Source organism: Salvelinus namaycush, chromosome 22 (assembly GCF_016432855.1).
Source record: "Salvelinus namaycush isolate Seneca chromosome 22, SaNama_1.0, whole genome shotgun sequence".
NCBI lineage: Eukaryota > Metazoa > Chordata > Actinopteri > Salmoniformes > Salmonidae > Salvelinus > Salvelinus namaycush.
Genome location: NC_052328.1, coordinates 10,693,907 through 10,719,874, shown reverse-complemented (window position 1 = coordinate 10,719,874; position 25,968 = coordinate 10,693,907). Strand labels below are relative to the sequence as shown.

Sequence of the window (25,968 nt, the reverse complement as noted above, 5' to 3'; positions counted from 1 at the left end):
CTCTCGCCATGTTTCAGCACAAGGGACAGTTCCAGTCCTTCTCATTCCTCACCCAACTCTTGCCCCTTCCCTTGGTACTAGCTGGTGTCAGGCTTCTTTGACGTCACACACATCCACAACCACAACAGACCTCATGCACCTATAGAAGTTTTGAATGCTTTTTTTTATTATGTTGTTGAATCATGGTTTCACCCAACACTGTTTCTCTGTTGATCATTCTCCCTGAATATCCGCAATGGTAAATGGTAGGTGTCCAAATAAATAGATGGATAGAAACACATCACTAGGTAGGTATATCTTGCTGTGTTGGAGTGGAAAGATGCAATTATGTTGTCGTAATAATGTATAATATCTATTACACATTTATCAGCTAAATATGAATCAGATCACATTAATTATGTGTAGGTTGCATTCTCATATGCCCCTAAGCTGATGACTGTAGCACTTTGGGATCCTTTTATATGATTAGACTTGAACTCAGATATGTTAGGAATGCTTACTCTGGGTAGGGTCCTCCTAAGCGCACTCAATCCATCCGGACCCAACGCACAATGTAATGCTTGCCGCTACTCTTTTTAGAAACGTGTATCCCTCCCAAAGCTCACAAAGGGCAATGTTAGGGGGTTCCATGGTGTTTAAAGGCTGTGAGTGGAACATCAATTGAGTCCGGTTGTCTCTTTAAATCAACGCTGCAGAGCCTAGACGTTAAAGTCTTGATCACACCTACAGTGATATTGCGCAAAAATGGAACGCAGCATCATCTGGATATGTATGCAACAAAAAAAATCAGAATTCACCTTCTGCTACTATTTCTGTCAAGCTGTCTAAGCATATAATTTGATGCATATGTTCTATAAATCGAACGTATGCACCACACAGAAAGCACAGCAACTGCCTCTGCAATGTAATGTTGTAAGGAAAACGCAGCGTTCAATTGGAAATGAATGTACTTCTGGTGTACCAAAACGCAGTCACTGTCGGTGTGATCGAGGCGTAAGAACAATTTCCACCTCTGCGGCAGGGAGCCTGACCAAATAGGCGCACGAGAGCGCTTCAGACATAGCCTACTGAGTGAAACCCATTCCCATGGTAACTTGTGCTCTTTGATCGCTTCCAATCTTGGAGAGGGAAGCAAATTGTCAATCTTACTATACTGGAGTGATAATTTTCAGCGCATCTCTAGCGAATGGTTTATTTAATTTAAATGTTGTCCTTTTTTATTCCATCTGCAGAACTCGGTGGCAGTCGCCTCAATCCATTTACCGCTGGCTGGTACGCCTAACCCCTCTGCGTTGCAATCTGTTGATAACTCGACTTGCAAGCTACAGTTTATTGTCTTTCGAAATGGGAAACTCTTTCCTTGCACAGGGAATTCGTCAAATCTTGCAGATGATGGAAAACGTAGGAGCGTTTCGACACCAGTTGCTTTCACCAAATTAGGTAAGAGGAAATGCATGCATTTTATCATCATGGCTCTGATGTCAACGCTGTCTACAACTATGATCTGTCGACAAACACAGGAACACGCACATGCATACAAAACGGAAAAGAGTGCGCAGCTTGTAGAGATTTCATCCATATTACATGTATTTGTAACGCATAGCCTAATTCGCACCACATTTGATTTATTTGTATATGCATGTTATTTCCGTAAATACCACCCTCTTTAGGATTTCTGTGCCAGATGTTTAATAACTTTTAAACTTTTAACATAAACATATCAATGAAAGATGAATAAACATAATGAAAGAAGGCAGAATGAATCATAACTGATGGCTTGTCTGGCAACAGTAACATCACTGCGTGCGTGTGTGTTTGTGTGTTCGTTTGTGCCCATGCGTCTTGGATGTTGCACTTAAAGACTTTCCACTTGGTTTCCCGAATTTAATGTTTTGCTTTCTTGCAGATAGGTGTACCCTCGGGAGCGCGGTGCACTCCGTTACCATCGCTCTCAGGCACTTCGCGCTGGGTGTAGACCCCACCGCAGCCTATTGGGATTTTGACCTGCTAGATGGGCACGGTGGCTGGCGGGCAGAGGGGTGCCACATAACAGACTCCCTGGGCAGCACGACCACCATCCATTGCACTCATCACAATAACTTTGCGGTGCTAATGGTGAGTACAGAAGTGACCTTATTACAATCCGTCTCACAGGACACATCGTCCCCGGCTCTCGCGGGTTGTTGCTTATAAGGAATCAAACACATGATTTTGCACGAATCAGTAGAGCCACGTGCTTTATCAAGCACGTCGTGATGTTAAGGGACCTTTCCAAATGTTGCTTTATTGTTTGTTGTAGCCTAATCCTGTAGAGGAAAGGAGGAAAATGTAATGGGGAGATGCACAATGGAACCATGGCTGAGGATGGTATTACTCGTTTTTTGGAAACACGAAGTTGGTTCTCTTGTCTGCTACCTCTGCTAAACGGAGTACGGCAGCTCAAATCGAAACCGTGCTCAATAGAACGAGCGCCTTGTCAGTATTCGCCTGCAAGCGCAAGTGGTGTAGCCTACTAATTATTTGCAACCTTCTTCCACCGAAATGTTCGATTGTAAAGCAAGCCATCTTTAAATCTTTCTCGCTCAAGTTGGTCATGGTGTTGTCGCTGTGTGTATTTCTGAATACCTTCTCCTGTCGACGTCTCCTATGAAAATAGATTTCATGAGGATAACACCGACAGCGCAATGTCATCGCATCGCTCAGTCGTTCCATAGTGCCTCTGCGCCTAGTCCGCGTTTGGACAGACAGGAATTCTCCGGATGTTTACCGAAGAGTGGGATTCGCTAGATTGGGAGGTTAGTCCTTATAGTGCACGAAAGTGGTGTTTTGTGGAATGTCGGTGTTGTCCAGAGTTGCTTTAACCTGCACCTTTTATGAGGCTGTTCAATTTCGTTATTTTTCCTATGAAATAAACCGGGTTTGAAAAGCAGAAATTGAAGAGTTGCTGTGTGAGACAGGGGAGAAAAAGCGGCATAGTGAGAGCAAGGGATGGTGTGCATGGAATACCAAGCTGTTGTCAAGTAGAGAGCGCAGATGTCTGATGGTCATTGCGTGGGGCTGTGGCAATGTAGGCTATCAATTTAATATACAACCTGGGCTAGGGGAGATGCTTTTCACTGCATGCACTTGACGGCACGCCTTTATTGGGTATGTAGTGGCTGTCAGCGCACGAGCAAAGTGAGGTCGCGAGACAATTTAGTGAATAGACCTGACAGCAGATTAATGATTTGAACGTCAGGGCCCGTCACATGGAAGTGCTGGCCGTGTTGGGTGGGTGTAGCTGTTGCAGTCTGGTCTCTCTAAGGAGAGGATATTATGTTTTTTTATTCGGGTGTTTGTGCCAGAGACCCTGCGCGCCTTACTAATGCAATCACCACACCCGCGGTAGTCTCTGCAGTGCCCGAGAAAAGGACCCATATTTACAGACTCGTGACATCACTCTCTTTTCGGCGCTATCTCTGTTGCAGTAGGATTTTCTCGCTCCTGTTTGGCTCTGAACCTGTTGCATGATCTCCTCGTGTCAAGCTGGAACTGTTCTGGTAATGTGTTTGATATATCACCATATAATATATCGTTGCCTGTTTGTTAACTGGTGTTAGGGACTATGGTCATTGATGCAGGTTTGGACCACCCAAATACACCTGACACAGCTGCCTTGATGCAGAATGACAACAACTGTGTTAATGCAAATCTAGTGACCTCAACAAGTTGTAAACTCTACCCAAACTTGTATTCTGGTGTCTAATTCTAATGCTGAATAGATGCATTGTTAATATCAGAAAGAGCAAGCATTTATTTCACAAAATGTTCCTAGTGTATGTAGCTGTGGTGTTATCATCGCAGATGTTCAGCGTGGACAGTTCTGCAGCACAGTGTGATTGGATTATACAGTATTCACCTCTGAGGTGAACCACTGCCAGGACTGCAAAGAAGTAGAGCAAACATGACACGTCTGTACTCAAATTTCCTCAAATGAGTGGGCCACAGTCAAACCTCTGCTAGGTACAACACAAGAAACCATTAGAGGATACATCTACAACTTTTAACAGAATGACAGTGGGTCAAACAATGAAAGACAGCTCTGGGAGATAGCAAAGTGAGAAAACCATCATCTCGTCTGAAAGGCACACTAGCAATCTCCAGCTCTAATAATGTAGGCAGTTCTCATTCAGCACTTTGGGGCTTGTGTGGAGATGATTAGTCTACAAATAGCGTGACAGACCAATACAATTGTCCCTGGGGATTGGTATCCAGTTATGGTTTGTTATTTAAAAGCAATTTAATGAGATGCTTTTGACTTGGCTTAGGAAAATTAAATGCTAGTGTCTCGAGTAGACCTGTGACCAGAATGCTAAATGAAAGGGAGAAGGAGAATTTTATTGCAGGTGCTCTTTGTCGTCCTTGTCTTTCGGATTAGCCCCTGGATATGAAGAGGATTAGCCCCTAGATATGAATATTAATATAGATGTGAAAACTTTGGGTCTTGGAATAGACAGCAGGTACATTGTTAATAGCACCTGTTTCATTATAGTTTGTGAATACCAAATTCAATTATACGACAGAAGTTGGTATTGGGCTCATTAAAGAAGAGACGGGGAGCTCCCTTGCTGTGTTGACTGTTGAGTCATAAATTGGAAAATCAAAGAGATTGGAGAAATAGCACCAGGGACAGTTTCAATCACATGCTATTGAATACACCTTCATGTTTGTATTTGAGTACTCCTGAGACATAGAAGACACATACAGTAGAATGCTGCTCTCCTGGTTTCAGCACCATGGACAGCCCCCCCCCCCCCCCCAGCATCCTTATGAATCCCACAGTTCTATGTAAGATATGTTTGTTTTTGGACCTAAATGAAATTGTAAATACATGTTGTGGCATGCTGGGCCCCATGTCTCGGCATCTTGGACAGTTCCAGTTATGCCGTTGTCTTGCTAAATATGAGTCTACTCCTCTACGTAATGTTCTATTCTATATCTTCTATGAGATGTTTGTTTTTTTAGTAACTGAAAGAGATGGTAGTGCGTGCAGCCCAGTACATCACTGGGGCCAAGCTTCCTGCCATCCAGAACCTCTATACCAGGCGGTGTCAGAGGAAGATCCTAAAAATTGTCAAAGACTCCAGCCGGCCTAGTCATAGACTGTTCTTTCTGATACCGCACGGCAAGCGGTACCGGAGCGCCAAGTGTAGGTCCAAGAGGCTCTTAAATAGCTTCTACCCCCAAGCCATAAGACTGCTGAAGATCTAATCAAATGGCAACCCAATTTATTTGCTCCCCCCCCCCCCCCTCCGGAATGCCGTTGCTTCTTTCTGTTATTATTTATGCATAGTCACTTTAATAACTCTACCTACATGTACATATTACCTCAATTACCTCCACACCGGTGCCCCCGCACATTGACTCTGTACCGGTACCCCCTGTATATAGCCCCGCTATTGTTATTTACTGTTGTTCTTTAATCAATTGTTTTTCTTATCTCTTTTTTTTTTGGTATTTAAAAAAAAACTGCATTGTTGATTAAGGGCTTGTAAGTAAGCATTTCACTGTAAGGTCTACACCTGTTGTATTCGGCGCATGTGACAAATACAATTTGATTTGATTTTGACTGCCCAGGTTTCAGAACCATGGACAGACAGATCCAGACACCCCTGCTCGCTGTAGCCTTCTTTGGGAATGCCAAATTATATAGTAAAATAAATGAACATTCTATTTGGATTGAAATTGCATGCGTGCTCTAGGTTTCAGCACCATGGCCAGCTCCAGCTGTAGCCCTTCCCTAGCCCAGTCCCTCCTCTCTGTGTGTGTTCTGTAGCCCACTAGGCCTGTGTCTGTAGGGCGGGCAAGGCTGATTCATTAATTTACAGCATTGCAGACTGATCGTTCATCTTCATCAGTGACAGTCTTTTTTCCTCTTAACCTGTGTGTATGTTTTTCACCGTCAAACATGCAGGCATTTTTAGATTGGTCTAAACATGAGGTGAAGTCTGGGAGGCATGTTTTCTCCATGTGATTGCTCCAGTGCTCCAGCCTGTTTAATATGCAAGGACAGACCTTTACAGAGAGCAGAATGCAGGGAAAAGCTGGATTTGTCAGTATCCAATCATTACAAAGGCTCAAAAGTCATAAGCCAATGGAAGAGGGTCTATTCAGAGATCTATTTCTATAGTCTGTAGGGCAGGCTGACTGTGTAATGCTGAGTGGACACACAGGGGAAAATAGACTTGGTTCAGCATTGCAATTAATACTAACTGGGCTCTGTGTGGGAATGAAGCAAAGCAGGTGAGCCGTCCACTTTTAATTCCTAGAATACACTTTTTACCACAAAGTGTATCTAATAACTAAAACATGGAAATTAATCAACTATGCATACTGTAAATAAAGGAAATATTTTGCGAGTGGATTGTAATCTGTATTGAGAGTATACTAATGGCAAGCAGGAGAGACAGTGTACAAGTACTCCCTTTGTCTCATTCTTCTTATCGGTTGGCATCATTGTGGTGGAATTATGCATGCACACGCACACACATGCACTGCACACAACCCCCCCCCCCCCCCCCCCCACTGTGTGATAACGATGAGGGTTAGGGCAGAGCCGACGATTTGTGAGCCACTTACCCGTGCTTACCTCTGACCCCTAGCTCTCAGCCACTCTTGTTTTAAAGATGGGTGCGTATGGAGAGGACATTTCCATGTATGCGTAGGCGATCGGAATCACTACGCCTTCTGGTTTCTGACTGAGAGTCTAGGCTCATTCAGTCTGCTGCGCGGGAACATAGAATCAATTCCCCTTTCATATTGTCTGAGAGGAGATTTCCAAAGAGTTTTTGAGCTACTTAAGGACACCTGGGGATAGATTATCCTTTTAATTTGAAAGTGCCACAGTTGCTCACTCAGTTGAACGCTATTATAACGTTTAGACTATTACGAAAATCGAATTAATACACAGGTTAATTGTTTTCCTTTTCCCACATATTCAGATGCCATTCTGTTGGTATGATAGGCAGTCATTTTTTTTTCACACGAAGCTGTTGGGTGAATGAAGAATCAGGCCATCTGTGTTATCTGCGGTTGTATGACAGTACCATTGAAGTTTTGATGACTGAAGTGTGTTGAAAGGGTGTCATTTCTTGCTCTGTGATACACAAGGGCCAGGAGTGTTTCCTTACCATGCGACACAATCAAGAACATTTAGGGCACAGAGTTTTCCCTGGCCAGGTCAAATAGTCAGGAAAAATGTCTGGCCCCATATGGATCCTGATAATTGATTAGGTCACTTTTCTGATCTGGGACCAGTTTTAATAGTCACTATACGTCTAGGGAGGTCTAGCAGAGTCAGTAATCATCACTTCCATAACAGATTCCAACTTGCCAATAATTTGGCATGTGATGCAGATTGATTTCACCATGAACAATGAGTTTCAACTGCACGGCATGCCATTCATTTGAACGTCAACAGTTTTGCTGGGGCTTTGCTGTAGTCAGCCAATAGTCAGTGTTGGGGCTTATTTTTCACTGACACAACATATTGGATGGGAAAACCTCCCTCGTATTTGATCCTCCCCTTCTTTTGGTTACAAATGGCATTACTTTAACCTATTGTTATTCAAATGACTGTTGCTGTCCTCGGCTAAGTATATGAAAGATTATAATAGTTCTGCTCCTAGCAAGAAGGATGTTTCAAATTAATATGTCTGGGTACACAATCATAGTTGGAGCGATCCAAAGAAAGTTAATAGGCTATTCAATGGTCTCACAGTTTTAATGTTGTTTCTGGAAAGCGACTGATTCATTGGCAGCTAAGCAGCGACAGGCTTTTATGGACAGCACCATTGCGTTACACTTCAATTGTAAAACTGTCCATGCTGATGAACGCTGTTTATAAATGATAATGGTGTTGTTGAAATTACATTTTTATTCTGATGTGATGTGTTACGCATAACTTTAACAGTGCTACATTTCAGTTGGCTAGGACATATGTTTTTACATGGGAAAGGGTTGAATAAGAGGAACCATTTAGTATAGATGTCTCATATGGAACCACACACACACACACACACACACACACACACACACACACACACACACACACACACACACACACACACACACACACACACACACACACACACACACACACACACACACACACACACACACACACACACACACACATGAAGAACATCTTCCTAATATTGAGTTGCACCCCCAACCCTTTTTGCCCTCAGAACAGCCTCAATTCGTTGGGCCATGGACTCTACAAAATGTCAAAAGCATTCCACAGGGATGCTGGCCACGTTGACTCCAATGCTTCCCACAGTTGTGTCAAGTTGTCTGGATGTCTTTTGGGTGGTGGACCATTCTTGATACACACGGGAAACTGTTGAGCATGATAAACCCAGCAGCATTTCAGTTCTTGACATAAACCGATGCACTTGGCACCTAAATCTTTTGTCTTGCCAATTCACCCTCTGAATGGCAGACACAATCCATGTCTCAATAAAAAAATCCTTCTTTAACATGTCACTTTCCCTTCATCTACACTGATTGAAGGGATCATAGCTTTCACCTGGATTTACCTGGTCAGTTTATGTCATGGAAAGACCAGGTGTTCTTAATGTTTTGTACACTCAGTGTATGTGTAAGTTATCATTTTGATTAAAGTTACTTGTAACCTTCAGACACAATTAATATAATCTACAGTGGCAGTGAAGAGTATAAATAATACATCAAATAATCCCATATTAGCAGATTCCAGCCATGTTAAGAGGAGGAATAGGGACTCTCTCCCAACAACTGTTCCCCACCAGCAGCCCTCCTAGCCATGGCCACTTCACTGTTTTTCCACCCCAAGAACTGCCCCTGTCGAAATGAGGACAGGATATTTTTTTGTATCGCCAAGGGCGACAGCTCTTCCTGGTGTACCACACATAACGAAAAATGCATTACAGACCAAATATTTTACAATTGACATACATTTCAAAAACACTAACATGGACGTTACAAGTAGGTCAGATAGGGGAGAGGCGTTGTGTTGAGAGGTGTTGTTCTATTTGTTTTTTAAACATATTTTTGCTGTTTGCTTGAGTCATTTGAGATGGAAGGGAGTTCCATGTGATCATAGCTCTACATAATACTGTGCGTTGCCTTGAATTCGTTCTGGATTTGGGGAGTGTAAAGAGACCCCCGGTGGCATGTCTGGTTGGGTAACTATGTCTGTCAGAGCTATATGCAAGTTGATTATACAGACAATTTGAACATTTCAACGCAATAATATTTCTCACAAAAGCAAGAATTGATGCAGTGAATCTCTCGTCAACCCTCAACCAGGAAGGACTGGCATGTTGTTGATGTTAGTTCTGTATGTGAAGTTAAGGGCAAGGCGTGTTGCTCTGTTTTCAACCAGATGCAGCTTTGCTAGGTCTTTCTTTGCTGCACTTGACCATATTACCGGACGGTAATCAAAATGGGACAAGGCCAGAGGCTGAACAACAAGTACCGTTGATTTTTGGGTCAACAACACAGAACATCTTTTAGAGCAGACATACCCCTCCCCATCTTCACAACAACTTTGTCAATATGACTTGACCATGACAAAGAAAAGCAACATTACATGATATACCTAGGAGTTTAGCTTCCACAACTTTCTCATACACAACTCCAGTTAAGGTTTATGTCTTAGATAATGTTTTGAACCAAATACAGTCCTTTTAGTTGTTGCTTTATTGAAGACCAGTTTAAGACCAGTTTATTATTAACCACTGACTGTAGCTCCTTATTTAGAATTTCAATGAGCTCACAGGCTTTGGGTGCTGACATGTAGAGTGGCAAATCATTTGTAAATATAGAGAAGAGTAATGGCCCAAGGCTCTAACAGTTCTCACAGTTCATTTCTTAAGAGGTGCATGCTTGTCAACAATTGGCATAAATCATTTTACAAACTTCCAGTGCTGCATCCGGATTTACTTCCTCATACACATCAGACCAACATACATTTTATTCATCAACAAAAGAGTCCCGAGAGAACATTTTGTATGATCTCTTATAAATGACTTTAGGCCCAACATTTGGCACTTTGGCTTTCCTTGTTATTGCCACAATGTTATGGTCACTACAGCCAATGGGAACTGATATTGCTTCGGAGCAAAGCTCTGTAGCATTCGTGAAGATATGATCAATACAAGTGGATGTCACATCTAACACTATTGGTATGCACTCCAGTTGGTTGAGGGATAGCCTGGGTCATAGTAGAGGCATTAGTCACAGTTAGAAGCTTCCTCTTGAGAGGACAGCTAGTTGCTAACCAGTCAATGTTCAGGTCACCCCACACACACTATCAAGCATTTCACAAACATTATTTAGATACTGACGGTTATCACTTGGTGGCCTGTAGCAACACCCCCAAATAATAGGCGTTTAGATTAGTCAGGTGAACCTGCAATGACAACACTTCAATAACACTTGACGTGAGATCTTCTCTAAGCATTACAGGAATAAGGCTCTGATTATATACAGCACCACCTCCCCCATAGGAATTCCTGTTTCTTCTGTAGATGTTATATCCTTGTATTGCTAATGCTGTATATTCAAAATAATGAAGTGTCTCAGAAATGGCTAATATATGAATCTTATCTGATGTTTGCAAGTTATTGATTTCATTAAGCTTATTTCTAAAGGCTACACATATTTATATGGGCTACTTTTCGTCCTTTCCTGTGTAGCTTATCAGAGATAGACATAATAGGGAAAATAATAAACAAACTAACAGAAATAAAAGTATTCAGCAGTCCATTAACTAGTTGGTGTGTGCGTGTGCTGCGGGGTTGAAGCTATGAACCCACAGGCTTGGCTCTCATCCCTTCCAGGCTTTGGGAGGGAGGGTGGACAATGAGCCTGTCATAGTGGATGTAAGCAATGTCTCCACGCACTCTGGCAGCTTTCATGGCTGGGATAAGTTCTCTGCTTTTCTGGTGCACAGCTTCAGGATAGTCCTCTTCGAGGAAGATGTACGCTCCTCTCAAGTTCTTGGCTCTGTTCAGAACAACTACCTTGTCCTTGAACCTCAGGAACTTGACCAGTATCAACCTGGGCCTGTCACCTGGGCCGGTTCTCCAGTCCTGTGGGCGCGCTCCACCTCAGTCTTCCTGTGGTCCGTCTTCAGTTTCTCAGTGATTATTTCCCTCACTTTGTCCTCAGACTCCGTCCAGGTCTCATGTGGTGATTCTGCAATTCCGTCCACAACAATGTCGTTCCGCCTTGATTGTCCTGTTTAAACTCATCGAGCTGACCCTTGGAGTACTGCAAACTATTCTTCAGGTTCAGGACTTTTCTGGTCAAATCGTCCATTATATTTTTAGTTGACTCCACCAGTATTTGGATGCAAAACTTGAAACTATGTTATTGTTGCTGTAACAATTGCTTGTAAAACAATTTGTTTGCCTAAAATAACCTTGTCCTCAATGGTACTTCCACCTGCTTTGGTCTTTGTCATGGTAGCATGGTAGGCTAACACTGGCAATTCCAGCCAGCACAGCTTGCAGGACCGATGCAAATAGCAACAAACAGCAGCGATTTAAACAGCCACAAGCCCGAGACTATCCGCGGTCCTAGCCATAAGGGCTAACCACGCCGTGGGCTGTGTTCAAACTGTCAAGGAAACCTCGCTAGGCGCCAAGCAGCAGCTCTTCAGACTTTAGGGTTTGGCAGTATCCCGGGACAGATAGTAGCGGCCCCAGCAAATGAGGCTAACCACATCGCGGGATCCAAATGAAACTAGGTAGGCTAGTTTCGATTGGAGGAGGGCTTGGGCATGGCTCTTGCTATTGTGTATTGCTTTAACCGAAACAGACAGCACATTATTTATACATGCTGGCTGGTCTAGACAAACACATTTCGAGCTTACTTTGCGTCCATTAGGGCCATGTACAGTGTGATCCATCTCAGCACTGGCTGGCTGGCTTCAGGTCTGCCTCAAGGGGCCAGGGTTCCGGTCTAGAAGCACAGTTTTGACTGCTCCTACAGTCTTGCTTCGGTACTGCAGTTTAACTGACGCCCGGCCCATAGACAGCCACATAGAGAAGTCAGAATAGAAAATTCCTAATAAGACAGTCTTCGCCTTCGTGCGCAAAACGTGCACTGAATTATTAAAATAATTGTTTCTGTGACAGATTTTTTTCTGTCACTCACAGCCAAAGATATTAACAATTTATATTCATCCAATGTCTGCCATCTTTTTGGATAAAGTGATGACATCGTCGCTGCTCGCGCTGCTCACTGTGCGCACTGAGTGCTAGTGCGCATGTGAAGTTGGGCCGTGTAAACCAGATGCAACCTGGTTATAGATGGTTCATGAATCGGCTAATGCGAACGTGAGTGGATTACATTGAAAACAAAGGTCAGACATCTTGGACACAGTCTCTAGTTCTTTTATACCTCAATGGTCTGCCTGTCTCATCAGCCAATACACTGTTTCCCAGAATGTCCCCCCTCCTGGGGTGGGCTGGTTGCAGCTGCTCCCAGGCCCCGAGCAGAGGATATCACCACAGACAGTATCACATCAAGGCTGGGGTTGAAAGGACATGGCTATTGTACTGTGGGGAGGGATGGGTGGGGCTACCCAGACTCATTGCTCCAGCCAAACGGTTGTTTCTTCTCCACAATGAGTCTGGATTTGACTCCCTCCCCGACCCTTCTAGAATGTGAACACATTCAAACCGTCTGATTGGTCCCAGAAACCGATGGGTTGGGCCAGAGCCAGAACAAACGTGGATAAAGTGAAGTTTTGAAAATTCACCATTGGCTTTGATACTCTGGTCCAATCGCTAATGATTTTGTTTTGTACAACGGCCATCGTCACCAGAAATGACTTCAAAGATGACAGATTCAGACTAAAGTATGTAGCGATCGATAGAGCAGCAGAAATAATCGTTAGCTAGACTATTCGAGTAAATGAAAACCCAAATAAAAACAGCATTTTGAAAAACAATTAAGTAAACTGAAATGAAAAACATTTTAAAAACTAAAACTATCTTTGACTACAAACCTAACAACATTTTTATAAAAACCATCCTAAATTATGGTAATTTTCCCCCTAAACTTCAAGCAAAAATCGAATGGGGTTTTCAAGTTTTTTTCCCGAATGGGTTTTTTGAGCTTCTGAATCTGGTTTGTAAATGCTGGCAATAGATGCCGATGTTTCAAATAAGCCTAGCTTGTGCATCATTATCACTAACTAACAGGAAAGAAATCTGAGGGCGAGCACGGTGCGTGACTGGGCCAAGCTTGACCAACTTGTGAAGTTGGCCCACACCGACCAGATTCAAACTGAAAGCCAGTCGCTGTCTGATGTGGTGCCATGCCTTCTCAACCTTGAGGCGCACTTGCAGTCAACTACTGTTGCAAAACAGTTGGCACAGGTCCTCCTGAAGTCACTGTGTGAGCGCTTCGCATGCATACTGAATCCTCTGGCAGCCAACTTTGATCCAACCCCTGCAGCAGCTTGCCTGATGGACCCAAATATGTCTCTGGCACTTTGCTAAACAGAGATGGAGCCACTGATGAGTCTTTTGCTTTACTTCAACAAATCAGAGAGTACAGCAGCGGAGCAACAGGACACCAGGAAGATGCCAGCACGATGAATTCAGCAAGCATCTCGTCCACAGCGCTTCAGAAATATAGCTTCCTTGCATTGAAGATTGTGTCTGAGGTCACTGTCCAGCTGGAGGGTCAATCTGACAGGGCATTAAGTGCACTGTGTGATCTGTGGAAATACTTGGAAGAGGTAAAGAGGGGCATGTTTACAGAGTCACCTCTCCAGCTCTGGCAGGCAAGGAAGGTTGTTTATCCTAAGCTTCACCCCGTGGCACTGGATCTGGTTTCTGCCCATGTATCCCAGGTGTTCGTGGAGAGAATATTCTCTGTCTGTGGTCAACTGTCATCAGGCATGAGAAACTGAATGACCACCTCTCTGGAACACAGAGTCTTATTGAAGAGAAACCAGAAAATCTTGTTGGGTTGAACAGAAACACACACACACACACACACACACACACACACACACACACACACACACACACACACACACACACACACACACACACACACACACACACAGACACACACACACACACACACACACACACACACACACACACACACACACACACACACACAGGCTGGCTGGCTATGAACTGATAGATTTGTGTAGCAGTGTTGTATTGCTTATATTTTTGCTGTTGCAGCTGTTTTCATGAACCCTATTTGAAGGGGTTAGTCGGTGATACATGTTTAATATTACATAAACATAACATGTCAAATGTGCCATGACGTCATTTTTTTCTGTCAGATAAAGGCAAAGGTATTTGATTCTTCTTACATCTACTACTAAAGTTAAAAAAGCATTGGATTGGTGTAAACATTGGCAAGAGAGTTTCCTTCCGCCATATTTCTTGCACCAGTCTAGGTGCTTATCCTTTAAATCCAAGTCACATTAGGATTGATTTATAATTTAAACCTAACTAAACCTATGCCCTGGCCATGGATTTGTATGGAGTCCTGTAGTGACCAAAACCCAGTGTTAGCATTGGCAGCGCCATTGAGGACTTTCGCCGCTTTGATTTAGTCAACTGGGTAGGACTTCCAAATTGATTGACTGATCCCTTCTGATGACCGGGTTGGCATGACACCTGATGACTCAGTTGAAGTCGTGACAGCCGGGTCATCAGGAGGGATCAGCCAATACATTTTACTTCTGAAGAAGAAAATTGACTTTCAAGATGGAGATGGCCTCAATGACGCTGCCCATGCTCTCACAGACGTCATCATGGCACAGATACAGAGATGTTATGTCTATCAAAGTCTATGATCCTGGCCCATCACCTTATGTACAGTTGAAGTCGGAAGTTTACATACACAATTTAAAGGCAATGCTACCAAATACTAATTGAGTGTATGTAAACTTCTGACCCACTGGGAATGTGATGAAATAAATAAAAGCTGAAATAAATCACTCTCTCTACTATTATTCTGACATTTCACATTCTAAAAATAAAGTGGTGAGCCTAACTGACCTAAAACATGGAATTTTTACTTGGATTAAATGTCAGGAATTGTGAAAAACTGAGTTTAAATGTATTTGGCTAAGGTGTCTGAAAACGTCTGACTTCAAATGTATGTACAGTATTTTTTATGAGAAGGGTTGCCGAGGCAAGGCATAGTTATTTGAGTTGACGTGGGTAGCTCATCTTGGGTCAAACACAGCAAGTGATGGGATATGAGTAAATTAGCCAGACAGACTTACTATCTTAATATGCGTTGACTTACTTTCCATATGGTCATAATTATGGCAATATATTTTTATGTTCATTGACCTGACAGTAATAGTTTACATGAAGGAAGAGAGCATGGCTGTGCATGGAAAAAAAGTGGATCATAATCACATGTTTTTCAGGAATATTTTAGTAAAATGCTGAGAGATTATGTTTCTTTGATTTTAACAGCTCTCGTACCATTTCTTCGGTGTGCGTGCGTGTGTGTTTGTTCTTGTGTCTCGCTGAGAGAGGGGGCCGTTTGTGTGTGCGAAGTACGGATGTGTGTGTAGGGGCTGTGCTCGCCCGTGTGTGTGAGTCATGTTTCACATTAGTATTTCTCCGGAGGTCAGGTGAGGCGTTGCACCTCCACGGTTTAACTTCAAAGTTCACTCAATTCTCCCCCCCACCCCGCGTCCCATTCCACTGGGTGAGCGATACGCTCCCGTATCAAAGGTGAAAACTAATCTGGCCAGTGAAATTCCTCTTTTCGCATCCAAACACTATGTGGCGGCCTGCCTGCCTGCCTGCCTTATGTCATAATGAGACCCAAACATGTAAATGGGAGCAGGATGAGATGGAGCGGCCACTTAGGCCTAAATGGCTGCAGGTAGCAGAGCTGTCAGGGTGTGAAATGGGATTGGCCTTGTTGTCATGCAATCCATAATCAAAAAATGGAAGAGAAGATTGCAGAGGAAGGGAGGGAGGGTGGGAAATGGGAAAGCATAGGGGGTCGGAAGGTGTGAGGCAGAAGTTTCTCAGCCATGAACGTACACTCCCATAGTCTACACACGCACACTGTAAATACACATGGACATGCTGCACGTAGGCATATACAATAAGCACAGAAACACTTTTTTTGTCTTTCCCTGCTCTCTTTTCTCTTCCAGACCTATCAAGTTGTGTATTGCTGCCACACATCATTGTAGGCTAGTTATGGTCTGGCCCTGATGGGGATTCAGCAGTGTCTAGTCTTTGACAAGCCCTTCATCCGCACTCGGAAATTTCAGTCTGAAGTGTTTTGGAAACAATGTGGTTTTTATGATGATCGTAATAGAGTCATCAGAGCTCTAACATTACATTACAGTGCTTTTTTATGGGCCGGCGGCACTCGGATGCCATTGGGAGGCCTCTGTTGGTTCAGGAGACCGAGAAACAAATGTTGAACAGGAATAGACAAGAGGAAGTCTCTCTGGTGAGCTTTCTGATTGCACTAGCTGAGTTATTGTTAAAGGGACATTTGAGCACTTTTAACTTTTTAACATCATATTCATTATCTCCAGCAGCATACCGGTCTTCGAATGTGAAAATGCCACCTCCCTGGCTGGAAACTCATTGTAGTTTTTGAAAATCAGTTTTAAAAAAGCATTCCTCCCAATGACATCATAGCGACAGATTTTCGAAATACCTTTTCTTCATTTCCTTTTCAGTGTAGAACATAGAGATGTGCAGTGATGTATGGGCGTGGTAAACATTGGTTGTACCTCGGTCACTCGGTCGCGTCGTTGCCATTGTTATCAACATTCTACAATATGCCGCAGCATATTGATGTCTGACTGATTGTAAAATGCCAAGTCTTTTCTAAACGGCGGCTAATGACTATATCGTCAAATTTACACTAGTGGCCTGGAAATACATTGCTAAAGTAGACAAACAATTTGTCGAAAACAACTTTGACGTCATTATGATGTTGTCAAGTTTACAAAGTAGAAAAATTGAATTAGTTGCCAGAATCTTGCAGTATCCCTTTAACCTGTGGAGTGTTATTGTTATTCTTTGTTGGGCACTTTAGAAGAAAATTGCAGTTTTGTGTACAGTGTATCAACCAGTGAGGGAGGAGATTGATGTTGTCCATATTCTCTCTAAGTGTTGAGCAGCATGTGGTCTCAGAAGGCGTAAGGAACGTGCGTGTGTGCGTGTGTGTGTGTGTGTGTGTGTGTGTGTGTGTGTGTGTGTGTGTGTGTGTGTGTGTGTGCGTGTGCGTGTGTGTGCAGAGAGCATACAGAGCATACAGAGAGCTCCATTGAGACTGCTGTGTAGTGAAGAGGGGATGAGTCATCCTCCTCTCACTCTCAGCCCCAGACAGCGCCCACCAGCCAGCTCTCCACCGGGTAGGCCACCATGTGAATATGTCAATAGATTATCCTCTTAGAAAAGCACTGCATTTTTCAAGTATAGATGTTATCATAGTCTGACAAGGTATTCAACAGATAATGTGGGTTCTATGTACATGTATGTAGGTTGAGAGCCAAGCTTGGTTAGTGAAATGTGGAGGTCATCTTATTTCGTCATTCAGACGTGTTTCAGGTTGTTTCATTTGTTCATTTAGGAACTCTCAGCCTACAGTCATTCCTTCAACATCCTTTCCTTGTAATCATGGTTGAGTAACTTTATGTAATGCTGAACAGTGAGTGGGCTCCGCCGCAGACGCGCACACACACACACACGCACACACACACAGGGGCCAAGGTCACTCCACAGAGCACTTAGTATAGGTCACTTAAGCTCATAGCTTCAAGTCTATTAAGAAAAGAGACTGCAGTAACTAGAGTGATACAGTATACACTAAGTGTACAAAACATTCCTAATACCTTCCTAGGATTGAGTTGCGCCCCCTTTTGCCCTCAGAACCGCCTCAATTCGTCGGGGCATGGACTTTACAAGGTGTCAAAAGGCATTCCACAGGTTTGCTGGCCCATGTTGACTCCAATGCTTCCTACAGTTGTGTCAAGTTGGCTGGATGTCCTTAAGGTGGTGGACCATTCTTGATACACACGGGAAACTATTGAGCGTGAAAACCCCAAGCAGCGTTGCAGTTCTTGACACACTCAAACCTGTGCGCCTGGCACCTTCTACTATACCACATTCAAAGGCACTTAAATATTTTAATATCACCCTCTGAATGGCACACACACAATCCATGTCTCAATTGTCTCAAGGCTTACAAATCCTTCTTTAACCTGTCTCCTCCCCTTCATCTACGCTGAATGAAGTGGATTTAACAAGTGACACCAATAAGGGATCATAGCTTTCACCCGGATTCACCTGGTCAGTCTATATCTCAGAGCTGTTCGTAATGTTTTGTACACTCAGCGTAATTCAGATACACAGGAAATGTTACTTCCTTTTAATCTAAGGCAGAGGAAGAGACTCTGGGGACATGATGTTAACCGTATCCTTTGATGTGTAAGTAGAGGAATAAAGCCCAAATTATACACAGGACCCTTAAATAACGATGTCTGGAGGGACGTTTCACCGTATTCCAAACGAGATACATCCTCTCATAATGGTCCATAATATGACGTGTTATTATTTGATTGAACTTGACGTCATTACACAAACAACAGTGTGCTTCATGTGCATGTCTCTGTCAACAGCTCGATCCTATCTGTCTTATTCCCGTCTCCAAGGTTATAAGAGCATTCGGCTCACATCCCATAGTGAAACGTTGTAGAAATACATGTTGCGTAATGGTTTTCGGGAACATCGCCTGCTAGTCACCTTTCACCTTTCACTGAAGCACGTGACAAATAAAAAGTGATTTGTCCAGGGAGGGAGTTTGACTGGCCTGCTCCCCTGAGTGTTATTGGGTGGTTATAGATGGGTTTGATTTGCACACTCTCCAGTTCCGTTCCAGAACGGCTGCTCAGGGATGATAAAGCATGGTGCTGGATGGAGCCGGGAGCCCTTCGGGCAGTCCGCCAAGGGACGTTAAATGTGTGTGTGTTCCTGTAAGTCTCCGCATTTTTTCGTCGTATGCATGTGTGAGGGGGGAAAAGAACAAGGGAGAGATATTGAGCGCATGCGCTTCAGTTTGACCACGATCCTTAAATCTTCATGAAAATAAATATTGGTATACAGACACCATCTTAGCACAGCACCTCCCAGACCCCACTGACTCCATGATCTCTCAAATGTTCAATGTAACTGGGATCTTTTGAGATTATGGATTATTGGATTGGGCCTGGTTTAATTAACACTAGTAATCTGATTTTCGGGGATGGTGGGCGAGAGCGCGTGTCGTGTGGATTAAATGTGTAGCGACAACACAGACACGGGATAAAGAGGCTGTTTGGCTGCAGAGGGGAAAGGGACAATGGAGCGTGCTTAGACGGAACATGGCGGCTAATCCAGAATAGGCTTAGCCGGCCTGGGCACGGTAATACTGTGGCTCAGTCTGTAGTGAATTGTGCTGTCAGGGCCGGGACAGGGGCCCCGCTAAACACACTAATAATGTCCACACAGGCAGCCAGGCAACACTCACTGATGTAATATGATAGTAATAATGATAATAATAGCTGTGAGTGGTCTGGATGGAAGAATCCTATTGGAAACTGTCTGGCTGCTGTTCTTATCTGACGCTGGGAGTAGGGCTGGGTTGGGGAGAATAAGTGAGGAATGGGAATTGTTCAGAGCCTGGTGCTACAAGGTATTGCAAGGAGACATCACTCAGTATCACTGCTATATGAACAATTAGGGATATACTGTATTTTTTTGTTCCCCCTACAGGCAAACTATGATGGTTATGGATATTGCATTATGTGTCTGTTAAGCAACGACACTCTTAGAAAAAAAGAGAAAAGGGTTTCAAAAGGGTTTGTCGGCTTTCTCCATAGGAGAACCCTTTTTGGTTCAAGGTAGAACCCTTTTTGGTCGAGGTAGAACCCTTTTGGGTTCCATGTAGAACTCTGTAGAAAGGGTTCTACGTGGAACCAAAAAGGGTTCTTCAAAAGGTTATCCTATGGGAACAGCCGACTATCTATCTGAGGTTTTTCTAAGAGTGTCGAGACAACACCAGCGATGATAATGATAAACGGATGTTTTGCAATTGGGAGAATATGCAGGTCTTTTTCTCCATTTCCTGGGACGTTGATTTTCAACCAATGGGATCATTCGGTTGTGAGATCAAGTTGATGCGCCAGTATTTGGCATCAATCACCCTGCAGTCTTTGTTCTCCTGTCCACTGTATGAGAGGTCTGTCTCTCCCTGCATCTCCCCAGGAGTTTTACCACTGGGACTGGCAACGCTGAGAACTATTTGTTCAAAGCAGGCAGTCATGCACCCTGCAGTGTGATTCACAATTTTTCTCGGTCTGGTGAGTGACATCTCCCTCCGACCCCAACCCCTCCATCTTGCCCTTCTTCTTTACTTCTAACCCTCCATACATTGCACCTTTTTCCTCTCCTCTCTTCCACCTCTCCATGCTCTTTTTTCTTCTCTTCATCACCCTCCTCCCCCCTTCCCTTTCCTCCCCTCCCCTTTCCCCTCCTCTTCTCTGAGCCCCTTCCTACCGTTTGACCCGAGCCAGTCGGATGACTGTTAGTGTTCCTCCAGTCACCTCACCCCACAGCAGTAAATCCAGTCCTGGGCAGCCCCGTGAGCTAAAGTCCCCTGTAACGGTTCTCGTCGAAAGGAGTGGACCAGTGTTCATGATTTTTATTATCAAAAAAACACTCAAACAAAATAACAAAACGAAAGTGAACAGTTCTGTCAGGTAACAGACACTAAACAGAAAACAACATCCCAAAAGGAAAATGACAACTTATATATGATCCCCAATCAGGGACAACGATAGACAGCTGCCCCTGATTGGGAATCAACCACACCAACATCGAAATAAGGAAACTAGAATGCCCACCCTAGTCACACCCTGACCTAACCAAAATAGAGAATAAAAACCTCTCTACGGCCAGGGCGTGACATCCCCTCCTGCAGCGCCATTTCTCAGATACTAGGACTGCTCCTGGAGTTATGGGGATACTCTCAGCAGGCTATATATGGATAGGGTATAAAGATTTAGTTGGGTATATATGGATTTTACTTAGCAGGAGGCTCCTTGAATCCAATATGAGGGCATTTGACGAGTAGTTTTGATTGGTTCAGTCAGTCAAGTGGTAAATGGTTGAATATGGTGTAAAGGCTCAGGGGCTAAGAGGCAGAGCTTCAGTAGTCTCAGTTACCATTATCGCCTCAGTGATGATGATGATCTGGTGATGTTGATATGTCCCATGAGACACTTTGACCCCGGGAACTTGCCCTTCGCTGTACTTTTAACCACTCTGGACGGATAAAAAAAGGTTCTGTCATTTCAGATTGTCATTACTATAGCTGAGAATTGTACTTGTACTTGGCAATCAGCCCTCCCTCTCCTTTTGCCTCATTCCCTCTCTTTTCCTTGCCCTCTCACGCTCTCTCCCCCTCCTTCCACGTACAAATTCTCTCTCTCGCTCTCTATTTCACCCTCATCTTCTCTCTCCCTCTCTTCAGCTTCCTCTCCCTCTTTCTCTCTCTCACTCGCTTTCCCTGCTATCCCTCTGCCTCTCTCAGTTCAGGCTCCATTGAACTGACTGGTGATGTTCTGAGTGGTCGTCTCTCCCTGTCACACTGTCATATATCTGTAAGAGATCCAGATCCGCCTCTGACCATAGCCCTCTTACCCTCCAGCCCTGACTATTAGTGCTTGGCACACAGGACAGCAGGGTCACGGGCCCCCACAGGCCTCTATCGGCCCCTACCGGTCCCTGTGTGAGCCTGTGTGTTAGCTGGTCAGGGAAGTGGTGATAGAGAAGGACAGCTGTGTAGAATACACTCACGGCCATGAACACAGACGGGGTATCATAGAGATACAGAGCTACGGAGCCAACCCTGTTCACTCCCATACCATGTCTCTCCTATCTGTACCTCAGTAGTGGTGCCCATTCAGTTCTACGGCTGCGTTGATCACAGTGCAGCCAAATCAATGGCGCTAACTTTCATGTGTCTTGATGGAAGGGATGTGACAACATTGGTCCTATCCTCCTATTCACCTCACTGCTGGTTTCAACTGCCCCATGCAGTTTTACCAATGGTCACAGTACAGCCAAATCAATGGAGCTAGGCTAGCTTTCTTATTTCTTGATGGATATGATGTGGAAGAACATATGTTTACCCAAACCCTGAAAGAGGAGCAAACCATTCCCAGAGAACGATGTACATAGTTGTCACGATGATGTGTGTGTGTTCTCAGTGTGACGTGACAGCATAGTAACGCCTGTAAAGGGCAATATATGCTTCCAGATGTGTAGCGCAGATGCAGCGGGATGTTGAAGTTTTCCTAATGAGCGTCTGCTACTCTAGTAGTATGACATTAAGAGAGAGAGAGAGAGAGAGAGAGAGAGAGTCATGCTGATTCTCTCGCTCCCCGGGAGCGCTATGTGTGTTTTGCAAATTCGGAGAATGGTTTGCACGACATAACGGTTTTTGTGGACTATTGTTCATGTGGTAATGAGCATTGTGCGAGTGTGTTTTGTTTTCGGTTGCCCAGCTACAGCATACACATGAGGTCCACTTCGTTTTCTATGCGCTTCGACTGTCATATACAGTACATTGTTTGTTTGTCGACGTAGTATGTGAAATACGATACCATATGTCGTGTCTGACCCTGGTCTCTCTCTCTCTCTCTCTTCACCCCCCTCTCTCTCTCTGCCCCCGTCCGCCACTCTCTCCCCCACTGTCTCGTTGTCTCTCTTCTCCCATGTCCATTTCTCTCTCAATTCAAAGCATTGAGTACAATTGCATAATCGTATATCCTTTCTCTCTCTCTCTCTCTCTCTCTCTCTCTCTCTTTCTCCTGTAGGATCTGAAGAAGGTGCTTTCTTTCCCCCCGTACCCTGGGGAGTTTCTGCACCCGGTCGTGTATGCCTGCACGGCCGTTATGTTGCTCTGCCTCTTCGCCTCCATCATCACCTATATCGTGCACCACAGGTAAAAACCCTTGGAATACTGTGTGTGTGTGGTGGGGGGCGGGAAAGGGAGGGGATATGTGTCTGTCTGCGTGGATGTGTACAGTATGTGTGTGTCTGTTTGTTTCAGTTCCGTGTTGAAAGGATTTGAAGTGAGTTCTCATCTTCAGTTAACCAACCACACTTGGTAAAAACACACACACATCCAGGTCATGTATCCATCACCACACACAACACACCGCCTCTCCTTTTTGGGATTTTTCTTTCTTCATTTTCCTCCGTCACGCTCCTGGGTTGTGAGTCAGCCGCTGTGGGCCGAACTCAGACGTCTGAACTGGAGGATTGATGTGTGTGCGCGCGTGTGTGTCTCAGTGCCGTTTAGAGGGGTGTGTGTGTGCGTGCGTGAGCCAAACTACCCCTACTCCATAATGTCCAGACCACCTCAGTCACCTCTCTCCGTATAGTCTTTGAATCCCTGAGGGCTGTGCTATATGTCAGTTCGTCTAGTCGTCCTCTACTGATGATCCAGTGTGGTCTCCAGGCAACCTGGATAGCTTGTTATTTGTTCGGGCCTCATTTTCCCCTTTTGAGTCTTTGTTAGTCACTCACGAGCAATGGAGTAAGCGACTGAATGTGACGAGCATTCATTCCTTCTGCACTTTCACTGTGCTGAGGAATAAAAGACCGAAAAGAAAATTGTTCCATGTCTCTGAAACGACAGATGAAATAAACGAGACCTTTTTGGTTCCGATGGGAAGTGTAATGGGTCACGAAGGTCTATGAGCAAATGTAAGGTTGGCATCAGTATGAGGCAACTCTGAGAAAGAGGGAAAAGAGATATTGACAAAATGAAGGGCTATAGACGGGTTGGTTGTTCAGCAACAAAACTGACGCATGCGCAACTATGGGGCAACAGACGGGGTTGGCTTAGACTGTTGACAACATGCAAACTATATTTCGTCTCCAATGTTTATCGAAAACATAAATACATTTGTACAATGAGCACTTGTTGTCTCTCAAATACATTGTTACAGTTGTTGGTTAACTAGCTAGCAATTTTTTTGTCATATTAGCATTGACATAAAATCAGTTAAAACACCTCAAAACAAGACATGGTATTAAGAACAAGATGAAACGAGTCACTTACAATTCCCCACATTGGCAGTTTCTTGTCATTGTTGGTAGCTATCTGTGCGTGTCGTTTTCATGACGTTGTCACCTAACCCGATCTATAAGGGTAGATGGATGATGAAGACAGGTAACTGCAGTCTGGGAGGAGTGATGTCGGCGGCGGCTCCACGACTGCAGTCGGGAGACACCCTGATCTCTGAGGGAACGAGCCATCGTCTCACAGCTGCAGCAGGAGTACAACACGACAACACCTCGCCTCCCTCCATGTCCAAAGGCATAACAACATAGCCACGCCGTGTCTTCCTTACTGTAGAAATGCTCTAAGGGCGACATTCTGAATTGAGATCCTTGCACACCAGTCTCCCATTGATGTCAGTGAACGATTTACGCGAAAGCCTTGAGTTGTGAACGCAGATCTCAAATCAGAAAAATGTCCTAAATGTGTAGAAATAACTTCACTGACTGTCATAACGTTAGTGTATTTCAAACAAAGGGAGTGTGTATTGACTGAATAGTGACGCTTGTGAGCCTATTATCAAGGGTTTATTCCATTCGGACTCCAAGTTCACCCTTGAGAATATCCGCTCGGGCCAAGGAGAACAAGTGAGAGGTCAGTTTAGCCACATGCTCTCCCGGGGGAACGAGGAAGTGGAGGGGTTCCAGGTGAATGCACTTGACCCAATAAGAGCCCATAGCCAAGCCCATGACAAGCACTGGGAGGCAGGCAGAGGCTGCAGTGATTTATGGCCCTCTCCTGGAGCCTCCCGGTTGTAGTTTAGCACCTAAAAAGCAGCTCTTCCTCTCCTCTTTGGCACATAACACTGCACACTAACTCAGACACGCCTCACAGGATACTGCTGCTCTATCTCTTTCTCTATCTCCCTCTCTCTCTGTCTGTATGTCTCTCTCATTATCACTTGTTTTCACTAATGCTCTCTCTCTGGTCTCTCTCTCTCTGGTCTCTGGTCTCCCTCTTCATGTGGTCTCTCTTACTCTCTCTTTCAGTCTTGCGCTCTCCCTCTCTTTCTCTCGACAGAGGTTGCTTTCCTATACATGTCTTCCCCCTGGTGTATAATGGCACTGGTGAAAATGATGAGGATAATACTGATTTAGGATACTGGATAGATAGTTTATTTGACCTGGATACCACATCCGGATTGGCTAACCCACATATTCTTAGTATTTTTTTCCAACAGCTGGACACAGAGTGGCAATATAGGTTAAGTGCCATGCCTAAGGGTCTCTCTCTCTCTCTTTCTTCAGAATGGCATGGCTCCCAAAGTTGTTATATTTATTCTCGGTAATACTAATTAACCCCCTCAAAGACATTCTTTAAAAAAAGTATACTTGGTCATAACACACTTTATATGGGCAAATAAAACACTTCGAATAAAAAGGAAGGTTTTACAACTTCCTGAGTCTGAGCGTGGTTTTAACCTTACATCAACTCACCACCCAAATCAAATCCAATTTTATTGGTCCCATACACATATTAGCAGATGTTATTGCGGGTGAAGTGAAATGCTTGTGATCCTAGCTCCACCAGTGCAGTAGTATCTAAAAACGATTCACAACCGTATCTAGAAATATATAAATATTAGATTGAGCAATGTCGGAGTGGCATTGACTAAAATACGGTAGAATAGAATACAGTATATACATATGAGTAAAGCAGTATGTAAACATTATTAAAGTGACTCGTGTTCCATCATGGGCTTTTAACTTACGACACATAGTTAAAGGCCGTAAAGAGGAACAATGGGTTCATATTTAAGCTGCACATGCTCATCCCCAGAATCTTTCTACGTGT

At 44.1% G+C, this 25,968-nt stretch overlaps 1 protein-coding gene across 1 annotated transcript in view; it reads left to right on the top strand.

Annotated features, from left to right (window-relative positions):
• Positions 1 to 235: 235 nt before the first annotated feature.
• Positions 236 to 25,968, top strand: part of LOC120017391 (adhesion G protein-coupled receptor A1-like) — a 65,423-nt gene continuing 39,690 nt past the window's right edge. Inside the window, exons 1-3 of the mRNA XM_038960141.1 lie at positions 236 to 245; positions 1,907 to 2,115; positions 22,922 to 23,049. Of these exons, the coding sequence (XP_038816069.1) occupies positions 236 to 245; positions 1,907 to 2,115; positions 22,922 to 23,049 (347 nt within the window). The remainder of the gene's footprint in view (positions 246 to 1,906; positions 2,116 to 22,921; positions 23,050 to 25,968) is intronic.